At 39.0% G+C, this 13,057-nt stretch overlaps 3 protein-coding genes across 3 annotated transcripts in view; all 3 read right to left on the bottom strand.

The window, feature by feature from the left end:
- Positions 1-1,265, bottom strand: part of LOC117132678 — a 2,749-nt gene extending 1,484 nt beyond the window's left edge. Inside the window, exons 1-2 of the mRNA XM_033287491.1 lie at positions 1,229-1,265; positions 1,062-1,123 (exon numbers count right to left, since the gene is read on the bottom strand). Of these exons, the coding sequence (XP_033143382.1) occupies positions 1,062-1,123; positions 1,229-1,265 (99 nt within the window). The remainder of the gene's footprint in view (positions 1-1,061; positions 1,124-1,228) is intronic.
- Positions 1,266-6,575: 5,310 nt separating this feature from the next.
- LOC108871217 (uncharacterized mitochondrial protein AtMg00310-like) lies at positions 6,576-7,214 on the bottom strand. The gene has a single exon (XM_018657428.1). The coding sequence runs from the start codon at positions 7,212-7,214 to the stop codon at positions 6,576-6,578; it is 639 nt and encodes a 212-aa protein (XP_018512944.1).
- A 2,636-nt stretch (positions 7,215-9,850) lies between these two features.
- On the bottom strand, positions 9,851-10,900 carry LOC103862709. The gene has a single exon (XM_009140384.1). The coding sequence runs from the start codon at positions 10,898-10,900 to the stop codon at positions 9,851-9,853; it is 1,050 nt and encodes a 349-aa protein (XP_009138632.1).
- Positions 10,901-13,057: the final 2,157 nt, after the last annotated feature.

Genomic DNA, 13,057 nt, shown 5'->3' with positions numbered 1-13,057 from the left:
AGTCACCTATTTCCTACCAATTAAGAAGATACTACAGTCAGTGTTGAGCGGTTGGCGCAGCCTACATCGGCGCGATTGTAAGGTTGCATGGAGTTTATGTTAGCATTGTATAGGATTGGGATGTGAGTTCACGTCTAAATTTTGGAGAGCCATCCAGAAGACGCTTGAGACGACGGTATATATAAGTACAGCTTATCATTCCAGTGGACTATTCCCACCGTAGAGGATGTGCTCAGGGATTGCATCTTCCAGTGGGATGGAAGATCGGAAAGCATTTACATCTAGCAGAGTTTGTCTACATTGACAACTATCGTTCGAGCGTTGAGATGACATCAAATGAGGCTATTTATGATAGGTCTTGTCGTGTACCACTTTGTTGGACTAAAGTGGGGGAGCCACATGAGTTAGAACTATTAACGGTTCAAGAGACGGTAGAGCAAATGGACATGCTCAAAGATTGGCTTTGGGAAGCCCATAAAGTCGGAGGATTTGTGCAGCTAAGCGCTGTAAGGATTTGGAGTTACATATGGGTTATCTAATATACCTGAAAATAAGGACATTTCAGGAAGGATCTAGGACTCATAAGCTAAAGAAGTTTAAACCGAGATACATTGGACAATATCTTTCGGTAGAGCGGATTGGAGCAGTTGCTTGTAGTTGCTTTGTCAGTAGTGTATCAGACTTCCATGATGTGATTCATGTGTCAGCGTTGAAAAAGTCGAGGGAGGGCCATAGTTATTTTGAAGCAGACGTCAAATGACCGCCAAAAGGATTATATGACCTTGTCAACTAATGGAGATTTTGGATCATCAAGTGAGCAATTTCAGGGAAGGTCGACCGTGTTTGTCTGAGTTCTTTGGGAGAGAGATAAGATTTATAAGGAGGCCTAAGAGACCAAGCGAGGATTAGTATTCGAGGTTTTGTTACGATGACATTGGACATGTCAGCTTATGACTTGAATTCGGGGACGAATTCCTTGTAAGTGTGGAAGAATTGTAACGAACCGAATTTTGGTTTCGAAATTTTGTTAGCCGGATAAGGCACATTCCGCAGGCCCAGACCATTTCCGAAGGCCCAAATGTAGTGGGTATAAAACCCCATCTCCCAGCCTTGTTTTCACCACCTGCATCAACAAAAATCAGAAGTTAAAAAAAGAAGAAAAAAATAAGAGAGAAAGAGTTCAAGATCGGAATAGAGAAATAGAAGATGTTTGTAGGATCTGAGCCACCAGGAGTTTTCACCGGAGCCACCAGACACCAGGACATTGCTACGCTCGTCATCATCATTTGCAGCCCAAGTTAACCGCCGGAACCGTCATGCAATTAAGCTTTGTTTTCATCCGTTCAGTAAATCTGCCATATCTCTCTAACCGTTATTAATATCGCGCATCCAAAGCCACCATCGTGTTCCTATCGTCGAGATGAAGCCGTAGACACCAACCACGCCGCAATCGAACTCCGAACGAAGCCTCCAGAACCTCCGGAAGTTTCACCTTTGCGCGCGCGTGAGTTACATGCGCAGCCGCCGGAAATTGTCGCCGCCGCACACACCGCCGTTCTCCGCTGCCGGACCACCGCGGCGCCGCCTTCCACTGCCGTGCTCTGCCGTCTGTCGCCACTGTCCTCCGCCGTCGTCCGCCCTCTGCCGTCACCGCCGATGACCAGCGCCGGTGACTCGTCGGTGACTCGGCCAACTCGGCTGAGTCGACTCGATTTGGAATTTATTTGAGCATCTGGAGTTCATCGATACCACGTCTTCTTGTTGCTAAGGTGAGGGCTCCTCCTTTTAAATCCTGAGCTAGTTTAGTACTACCATTATGGAAAGTTTAGTTTCGAAAAATGATCTGTCTCCGTGAATCGAGTCTGTTTGAGAGTCTTGCTTGTTCATTATTGATATTGATTGTTAAACCGGAAATAGGATAATAGAGGATTCAACGGTTGATTGAAATGATTGATGTTAAGAACTGTTAATTATGTATATGTGTATATATGCTAGTCCTTGTGTTGAGATTGCGGGGTGCAGAGGTGATTGCACTAGGCCGCGGGATTGCGGGTACGGAGACGTTTGTACTAGGCCGCCTGTTTGAGAGATTGCGAGGTACGGAGATATCTGTACTAGACCGTATGTTTAGCGGGATACAAAGACGTTTGTACTAGGCCGCTTGTTTGTGGAGATTGCGGGGGTACAGAGTGGAATAATGTACTTACGACGCTTGTGGAGTCATATATATTTATATCCTTATAAGGAAATGTGGTATGCTATCATCGCATTGGTTATAGCATGTCTAGTCCAGTAGACATATGTTGATTGTTTTGTGTGGTGTAGTAGATGTCGTGTTTGTTTCATGTTAGAGCTAGGCCTACATTTTAGTGGTCTTATGAACTGAGTCAGTGGTTTGCGGTTTAGCATCCCCATACCTTACTGGGCGATTCTCCTATCACTCACCCCTCCTTCTTTCCTCTTTCAGGTGAGACCGATGAGCAGGAGTAATTATACCGGATCGGTGCTTTTGGGCTTTTACTACTATTGAGCTTTGGGCTTCTATCATTTTTATCGTTTTATCGCTTTTGGGCTCCTATCTATCGTTTATGTTATCTCGTATTTTGGACTTTCGGTTTATGTCGTACTTTATATTTCAGATGTTATCGTTATTGGGCCTTTAGCCTTGTGGTATCGTATTGACTTTTATATTATGATATGAAAATTATTATTATTATTTTGGTTATATTATATTATTATTAATTTATTTTTTGCGTTTATATTATTTTGAGAAAGTCGGGTGTGATTGTTGTGATGATTATTTTTTTTTGCAACGTGGTTGTGCTTATTTTGAAGACAAGATGACAAGACCATTAATTTTAAAATATCTTCTGAACTGAAGAAACAATCCAAGAAGTTTCAGGTGTGGGATATATCGATCTCACGACAGAATATATATCGATATGTCGGTAAAGCAAAATATAAAGTAGCTTTGGCAATGCAATACATGGCATATACGTGTAGTTGTAATTGACCAAACGATTTTTCTTCTCACTTTGTTTAGTGCCATGTCTACTTCACTAGCCTTATAATATACGTGGAAGGTTCATATTATTTACAAACAATAGGATATTGTGAACCAAAAAAAAAAAATTACAAACAATAGGATATGATATAGTTTATCAAATTCAAAGACACGTGAAAGAATTTGGGCAATAAAGTCGACCCCACAAATCATTTTTCCAATTTATCAACTTCCAATAATTTCGAGTAGGGAAAAAAATAACTTTGATTGTAAATTTCTTTTCTTTTCATGTAAATTAGATGTAATCCACGTTATGCCCAGGGTGAATTTTTTTTTAAAAAATATTATAAACAATATACATTTCTTACATTTGATTAGATGTGGACATTCGAGTACTACTTGGTTTGATTCGAATTCTTGAGAGTTTGGTTCGGTGCGGATATTTGCGGATTTGATTCGGGTTTGGATTCAGATAACATATTAATTTCTTTTTCAAAAATGAAAGTTTATATAAACTTTAAATTTTTCAAAATCTAAAAATAAAAATAATATATAGCATATAAATTTGAATAGTGTATGCAAAAATACTTAAACTTAACATAAAAATTGGTTTAGTTTAAATATTCGGATAGGAAATCAATATATATTTTAAGTATTTTAGGTATTATAAGTATCATTTAGCTATTTTCAACATGTACTTATAGGCTAACACTTTGTATACATTTCCAAGTATTTTGGAAAGCTTAAAAACGTCTTATATATTTTGTATATACTTTTAGATATCAAATTTAAAAAAATAATTAATATATTTAAGTATATAAATCTTGTTCGGATATATTCGGATACCTAAAATACTACGGTTTGGATCCGGTGAGGTTCCAGTTCTCTAGATACAAAATTTTTGAACCCATTCGGATATCTCACGAGTTTTGGTTAAAGTTCAGTACTTTTCTTTGGATCGACATTGGTTCGGTTATTTTGGAATCAGATTTTTTCCCAATCCTATATTTTGATTGTGAAAAGAATTTATATGAAAATTATGATGTTCATATTCATTTTGGGTATGCATCAATTTTTAAACCAAAACACATTTTACTATTTATGTGGCCTATATAGTTAATCATTAAAAATACTTCTAGGCCCATTTAATAAAAATAATGGGATGACCTTAAAAAACGTTACCATTTTAGATTGTCTATCGAAACTTCCAAATATTCTATGTCGGTGTTGTGACGAATATAAAGGAGGTTAGGGTTTGGAAAGCAAATTTATTGTGCAATCAATGTCTCATTAGGTGATTTCAATAACTTCTAAATAAATATGTATCGTTCTTGTAAGATTTTTGAGCAATATTAATTAATAAAATCTTACACTTTCTAGAGTAATCAACTTTTCTCAATTAATATATAATAGATTACAGTAATCACATAAATCAAAATAGTACCTATTTTTTATTTACAATATATTTATGGGTAACAAATCAAAATAATAATTTTATTTATTCTATATGGTATATAATTATATTTCAAAGATATTGACATAAATATATCAGAATAATCATTTTATTTATTTTATATGGTATATTATTATTTTTTAAAGATATTGACATAAATATATAGTATATTTTAATATAAATATTTATTATTGAGACTTCCTACTCATATGGTTTTATTAACATTTGTATATTTGATGTAACAAAAAAAATTTCAACCATTAATCTCAAAATTTTCGATGTGGTATTTTTTGATGCAAATTTTAAAATTAAAATATTAAGATCTCAATACTCTTTGAATGCAAATTTCAAAATTAACATATATATGTATTTTTAAATGGTACATAGTTTAATTTAAATTGTATTAAAAATATATATATTATTTAATATGAATATCTATTAAATAAAAATTCCTATTAATACGATTGTAGGACCATTTGTATCTTGTTATAATTTGATAATTAAGCCATTGATCACAAAAATTTTAAAGGGATTTTAACAGTTTTTTCAATTTAAAGTCGTTTTAAAAAATTAAAAATATAACATATAATAAAAATCTATTTTTTATTATATGTTTAATGTGATTGTTAAATTTTTTTAGTAATATAAAATTAAACAAAAATGAAGAAGGATGCAATCAAATCTTTATTATTCATAATCATTAAATGTCATATATATGTTAATCATATTAGGTAATTTTTATTTAAAGAAAAAATACACAATTCTTATATTTTGGGTTAATATAATGTTCTCTAGTAATTGAATTTTGAACCAACATTTTTTCAATTGATTCTTAAGTTTTTTTTTTGTCATTGAATAAAATTCAGGAGAGAAGTATCACAATCGGAATTGGCCAAAACCATGCCAACAACCTAAAATAAAGAAACAAAGTGGAGACCAATAGGCCCCATAAAGTACCCAAACAGTTGGGAGAAAAAGATAACAAAACCATGCCTTCACACCCAAGAAAGAGTGTTCCTGATAGGGATACTAGCACGGGCTCAAGCCATTGACGCCTCCTTGGAAAGTAAAACAGATAACCACTGTGGACCCCCCGTAGCGATGTAAGACTGCAGACGCTGGTCCCTTGTAATACTATTAGCAATCGCAGAAGCTGCCTGGTTACAAGTATCAGGGACCAGAAGAATACCACTCTTAGCCAAGGAGTATACATTTTTAAACACCTCATAGCACAAACCGTACAAAGCAGGGACCTCAAGAGGGTTGTTAAGAACACCTGCAGCTTCCAAAGAGGAAAATTCAAACACAACATTCTTCAATTTAAGGTCAACAACTGCTGCAGACGCCCACTCCATGGCCAACAATGAAGCTCGAATATTTGAGACAACCCCACTAAAGGATCTCCTGCTATGATATCAAACTTTACCCCTGGAATTCCAAATGATCCAACTTGCTCCACTAACCGATGAAGAGCCATTCCAAGATGCCCCAATGCTACATTTCAAACTCAAACCTTGAGGTTTAGACCATACTTCTGTTGATTCTGGGTCTATTGCCGAGGTATTTAAACACTCTGGAAGATATCCATGCAAATTTAACCAAACAGTAGCCTCCTCTCTAGCCTTCCTCACCACCTCCAGAGCTATCGGTTGAACTTGTTCAAAACAAAATTTATTCCTTGCCTTCCATATATGCCACAACAACCAAGGAAATGACAACCGCAACAAAACACCAATGTTCTGTTTTTGACTGCAAACTATAAGGTGATGAATGTTCAAAAACACAGAATTTGACGACCAGCCTGCAGGAGGAGTTGGGAACTGTGATAACTCCCAGGTATCTCTTGCTAATGGACACTGGAAAAGCATATGACACACTGTCTCAGGACCCTGATGACACACAGGACACACAGCCTCCACTGGAATGCCTCTGGAAACGAGTTGCAGTTTCACCGCTAGAGCTCCATTCATCACACGCCACAAAAAATGCCGAAGTTTAGGATACGTTTTAGACTGCCAGAGCTTGGACCACAATTGTTTTTCAATGGGAGGAATAGCGATATGAGTTCCCGACCTGATATTGCTGAGGGTATCAAGGAATTTATAACCACTCCTAGAATCATAGCGCACATTCTTTGACAAAAGAATCATCTCTAGACTGGACAATCTTCGTATTCAGTACCAAATCAACATCTACCTCTGCAATCAACTGCCGAACCAAATCAGCATTCCAAGAACTAGTATGCCGATCAATTAGATCATTCACTGACAGTGTAAGGTCCACCACTGCATCTTGGCGATACATAGGAGGCCTAGGCGTAGAATCCAGCAACCAGTTATCTAGCCACACTCTAGTGTTTCTCCCATCCCCAATCTTATTGAACGTGCCATCTTTCAGAAGTTCTCGACCATGCATAATACTACGCCATGGGAAAGAAGGACGAGCACCCATGCTACACTCAAGAAACTCTGACTGCTTAAAGTAACGGTGCTTTAGGAGATGAGCCAGTAGAGAATTAGGAGATGACCATATCCGCCAAGCTTGCTTAGCCAGAAGGGATTGATTAAATTTCTCAATGTCTTTGAATCCCAACCCACCAAGTTCTTTCTCTGTACAGAGTTTTTTCCATGCAACCCAAGATATTTTCTTCTTGTTGTTTCCACTGCTCCACCAAAAGTCAGTCATTGCACTTGTGAGCTTCTCACACACATCTTTAGGGAGCTTGAAACAAGGCATAGCAAAAACTGGAAGGGCCATAGCCACTGATTTCAACATTATTTATTTCCCTCCTTGAGAAAGCGAATTAGAGAACCGGCCTTGTAGACGACCATGAAGTTTTTCCCGAATAAAGCTCAGAAGTTTCCTCTTTGAACCGCTAAAACATTCAGGAAGTCCAAGGCACGAACCTTCGCCAACCTCATTTTCAATACCAAGGACATTTTTGATATCTGTCTTCAAATCCTCCGGGATTAGAGATCCGAAAATCAATGAAGATTTCAATTGGTTAACGCGTTGGCCCGACGCTTAACCATATAACCTTATACATTCCAAGATTTCCTTAGCCTCCTCAGCGTTAGCTTTACACAGAAGCAAACTGTCATCAGCAAACAACAGATGATGCACCGATGGACCAGATTATGTTAACTTGATGCCACGAAGACGACCCGCGGCTTCAGACGAATTGAGACAGTTTACCAATGCCTCCGCACACAAGATAAAGAGGAAGGGGGAGAGCGGATGTCCCTGTCTTATTCCTCTCTCAGGTTTGATGTGACCGTGAGAGTTACCATTCAGTAAAACAGAGAAGGATACGGAGCTTACACAAGCCATAATCCACCGGATCCAGATTCTGTCAAACCTCATACGCTCCAGTAAAACCTCCAGAAAGTTCCACTCAACCCGATCATAAGCTTTCGACATGTCGGTTTTGATTGCCATCCATTCCTCCGCCACTTTCGTATGTGTACGCAGACCGTGAATCATCTCGTGTGCGATGATAATGTTATCAGATATGATGCGTCCAGAGACAAAAGCTTCATGTGTTTCTGATATAATCTCCGGCAGGATCGTTTTCAAACGATTACACAAAATCTTTGATATAATTTTGTACTGCACTGAACACAGACTGATTGACCTCATGTCTTGCATACGCGATGGATTTGCAATTTTTGGCAGAAGACTGATCTGTGTGTGATTCCAACCCTCAGGCATGATCGAGGAGCGAAAGAATTCTCAGATTTCAGTAGAGAGACCAGGACCAACGATATGCCATAACCTCTGATAAAAGATTCCAGTCAGACCATCTTCACTCGACGCACTACTTCCTTTCACATCAAAAGCAGCTTTCCTGATCTCATCATTAGTCACCGGACCAGTTAGATGTTGATTCATCTCGTTCGTCACTCTGTTTTGGAACCCATCAAACAGAGACTCCAGATCACTAGGGTTCGAGCTAGTAAACAAATCTCTGAAGAACTCCACAGCTAAGTTTCCTTTAGCTCCTTCCGAAAATTGCTCTTGGCTGTGTTCATCAAGGAGCATTAAGATCCTGTTTTGGATCCTTCTTCCCTTAACAGAATTATGAAAGTATTTTGTGTTGCGGTCCCCAGCCTTAAGCCACTCCTCTCGACACTTCTGTCTCCAAAACAGCTCTTCATCACGCAAAGCCTCAGCTAACTCCTGCTTCAGACGAACCATGGAGGCATAAGAGGGACATACTTTCGATATCTCTGCCTCTAAAAAAGCTCGCAACCGAGTGATACGATTCCTAGAATTCATATCTGACCTCCTTTTCCAACCCATCATAGATCGACGACACCGACGTATACGCTCCATAGTGCAACTATTGTCCCCTGAACCTCCTTCCCAACTCATCCTAACCATGTCCTCAAACCCTTCTCTAGACATCATACGCTTATCAAAGAAGAATCTTCCCTTCGAAGGGTTATCTCTTTCCAGCGAGAAGCATACCCTAATAGGTCGATGATCAGAGGCCCAAAGGTCTAGGACTCCAAATTAGCTCTAGGAAATAATGATAACCATTCACTATTCCCAAAACATCTATCTAACCGACACTGCACCCAACCAAGCTCACGCTTACCAGCCCAAGAGAGACAGTTCCCTGTGTATCGCAACTCTCGCAATTTGCAGTTCTGAACCATATTTCTGAAATTCCAAAAGGAAGATTCTTCTCGAACAGCACCTCCACTTTAATCATCATTTGAAAGCAACTCATTGAAATCTCAAACTAGGACCCACGCTTCATCTCTACTTTGACCAAGACTCTCCAAACGATCCCAAACCAGCAGTCACTGGATCACCATACACGCACGACATGAAGTACGAGATCGACCCAAAAGAGATCTTGAGATCAATTATTATTTTGTCACTAGATAACACCGTGACCGGATAAGAGTTCTTCCACAATAAAGCTAACCCACCACTTAAGCCCTCTGGCTCAACTGTAATCACATGATCATAACCCAACTGTTTCTTTAATCCAAGAATGTACTCTGACTTCTGTTTCGTCCATCAAAAATATAAAATCCAGGTAGTGCTTCCTACGAAGGGCCCGGAGAAAACGAATTGTCTCAACGCTTCCTGCACCTTGACAGTTCCAAGAGAGTATGCTCATTGGGGAGCCAGCGGCTTCAATACGGAAGCCACCGATGGAGTTGAGAGTTTCTTGTTTTTGAATTTTGAAATGTTTGTAGAGGAAACCACTTTCCTCTTTGGGTGAAGGGACTGATCTGCTCTTTTTGGTTATGGCTGAGAGACTCCAGTGATTAACCCTTTCCCTGAGTTCCTTCTTTTCCAGGATGAAGGATATCTCCTCTGCGACCTGCTTGCTAAAACATTCCCATGGACTGGGATGGAAATTTTGAGGCAGAGGACTATGTTTCATCATCACCCTTGTCAACTCTGTTCCCCACTGGGACACATCCTATCTTAGCCGACGTACCACAGTGTTGCGCTTCCAGAAGCTCAGTGTAGGAGAAAACATGCCCTTTCCCTTTATCAAGCTCTATTGTGATACGTGTCATATGAACAGAAGAGGACACTCTGTTCTCTTCAATACCTTGTTTAACATGCTCAATTCGAGCTAAGCGCTCCGTCGGGTCGGAATGAGAGATATAGAGCATGGCCATTTTGCGGTCCTCCTTCGAGAGCTTAGGAAATAATATCGGAAATCCAGGAGGGCCATCACCAGGTTCAGAGACGATCGGACCAAGTTGTAGTCTCGGAGTGTCCAGATTCTTCTGTTCTCTGAGTCCCCCTCTCTTCAACATAGGACACTTAATCTTTTCATGAGTAAGCCTCAAGCAATGAAAGCACCGTTTGTGTATTTTCTCATACTCAAACTCAATGGTGACCGTCCCACCTTCCGGAATATTGAGTTTGCGATATGCTTTCGCTGGTTTGTTGGTGTCAAAGTGCACCAGGGCACGAATGTAGTCCTTAGTGTGAGACACCTTCGGATCATATGCTATCACCTCAACTCTACCGACCTCAGAAGCCAGTTTGTTCATCGTCTCTGTTGTGAAGAAGATCGACGGTATGTGACGGATACGAATCCAAATATCCATAGATTGCAAGAAATCTTGTGGTGGATTTGGAGTCCATCGTTCCAAAGCCATAGCCCAGTAATTATAGGACCAAGGCCTATCTTTCAGCACCTTTAGCAAGTCTTCCTCTCGCTGAAACACAAACTGAAAACGATCACGAGATAGGGCTATACCCCGCACTCTGCCGTCCACTCTCCAAGCTGTAGGCATATACTCTATCATTCTTGCCACAGATTGACAGTCCGGATTTAGCAAACGCCCCAACAAGCTCAATTGGTTTTCATCAATCACTCGGAATCTTGGACTATCTGGCAAGGTCAGCGGTTCTTCTTCTTCAAGTGACATCGCTTGAATCACTTTCTGCAACAGATCGGCCATACTCTCTCGACAGTTGAAGCTTCCGGCGGCGGAGACAAAAACGATACGCGTGTTCTTAGGTAAAAGATCTAGCGTAATTGTTGTGAAACTTCCATTAATAACACATAAATCAATCACAATTTTTTGGGACATCATTAGAAATAGAAAGAATTTGGGCACAAGGAAAGAAAATTGGAAATTTCCAGTCACGAAAGAAAAAAAAGAGCTTAAAGAAGGAAAGAAAATAATGAAATAAGGAAAAACCAGATCGTCACACTAGCCGGTCAATAAAGTCCACTCACCGTGAGGGAAATAAAAATAATAAGAGAAAAGGCAATAAGCCACCACACAAAGGATCGCCGGAAATCTCCCTAATTAGAGAGGAAACGAGGGCATCTAAAGCTTTCAGTAAGCTAAATTGACATCCTAATTAAGTGACACCTAATCATGATCACTTTTTTAATTAGTACAAACTTAAAATTACAATTTTTTAAATGATCTTCAATTAATATATATGAGATTTTCTCTGGGAAAACCTAGTTCTTAGTTCAGCAAAGACAAAGTTTTTGTCAAAATCCAGAAGAAATCTATAATTGTAACTAATAAAAACATAACTACAATAAAATATAAATAAATAAAAAACCCTGAAATAAAAGCAGCAAAAATCAGATTTGATTGAAATATGCTTAACAAAATGGACGGTGTTGGTTATAAAACTTTAGTGCCGGCTTCTTGGAAAGTGAAAGAAAAGGTAAAATAACACTCATAAAAGAACAAACAAAACCAATTTCACTAAAGAAGTTCTAGGATTCCGATCCCAAGTTATATCACCAGATTTCGAAATAATCTGTCAGAGACCCTATCGACTGGAGTCACTTACACAAGCCTCAAATGAAACCTTTGTTTGTTGATACAGATTGATTTAAGGGTTAATTTATGAAATAAAAGAGAAAGGGAAACTAGTTTTGTACAGAAATGGTAAGAGAGAATTTTTTTTTTTTTGACATGAAACGGCTGATCTATTACTCAAGTTCGGCTGATCTACTATCATTGTGGCCTCGCCAGGTCATACAATACTGGGGTATGTTCCATATTCTTAATTTCTGCTGGTCCTTTCCTTTTAGATCTTTGGTTATAATGTTCCCAACGATCCTTCGCCTTGGTTTACGAGGGAAGTGTTGTAGATTTTGACTGAGCGTATATGTATTTTCTTTTAGTTTCACCAATCTCCTTGTGTGGAGCTTTAGTTTCAGGAGATAACATGTTATCTGCCCGCTTAGTTTCTTAATCTTTTGAGAAGTTTGTGTTGTATATTTGGTATTCCTATTGTAAGTTCAGGCTGAAGTCTTTAGTGAAAGTATAGTTCAATGAAAAAAAAATATAAACATACATAGTATGGTTTTACAATCATAACACTTGAGACAAGCCTTAAGAGGAATACACTGGGCGAAATGGGAAAAAGTTTGTCTACCAAAAGAAGAGGGCGGAATTGGCTTCCGTTTAATCCATGAGTTTAATCTAGCATTATTGGCAAAGCAATTATGGAGATTAGTTCAGTACCCTGATTCACTGGTTGCCCGAGTCTTGATGGGCAGATATTATAGGATGACCTTTCCAGTGGGAGAAATCTTTGCAAGTAGTCCACCATATGTGTGGACAAGCATTTACGCCGCAAGGAAGCTTTTACTTCTGGGGATCAGACAGAAGATTCATTCTGGTTATGAAGTCAAGGTGTGGGAGGATCCGTGGATTCCAACGATACCTGCTAGACCAGCTACACCTGTAGCACCTGTGATGCACCCGAATATGAGAGTGAGTGATCTCATTAACCAGGATTTGAAGGAATGGGACGTAGGGTTACTGGAGGCTTATGTCCACTCCGCTGACATATCTCTTATACGTAGTATGGCCATAAGCTCTACTCATCGCCGTGATACCTTCTGCTGGAACTACACGAAGAATGGCCAGTATACAGTTAAATATGGGTATTGGGTTGCTCAAAACCTGTTGAAGCCAGAAGAGGAAAAAGAAATATTGGAACCAAGTATCACTACACTTCAGGCCTTTGCTTGGAAGTTAAAAGCGCCAAGGAAGATGTGCCATCTTATATGGCAATTGATAACGGGTCAGGTGGCACTAACGAGGAACCTAGTAAGGCGGAATATGAGTTGTGATAAT

This window comes from Brassica rapa, chromosome A03 (assembly GCF_000309985.2).
Source record: "Brassica rapa cultivar Chiifu-401-42 chromosome A03, CAAS_Brap_v3.01, whole genome shotgun sequence".
NCBI classification, from domain to species: domain Eukaryota; kingdom Viridiplantae; phylum Streptophyta; class Magnoliopsida; order Brassicales; family Brassicaceae; genus Brassica; species Brassica rapa.
The sequence above is the reverse complement of the archived record's forward strand: the minus strand, read 5'-3'. Positions and strand labels throughout refer to the sequence as shown.

Coding starts and splice junctions, on each gene's coding strand:
- LOC108871217 (XM_018657428.1), bottom strand. CDS start 7,214: ATGGCCCTTCCAGTTTTTGCTATGCCTTGTTTCAAGCTCCCTAAAGAT.
- LOC103862709 (XM_009140384.1), bottom strand. CDS start 10,900: ATGGCCGATCTGTTGCAGAAAGTGATTCAAGCGATGTCACTTGAAGAA.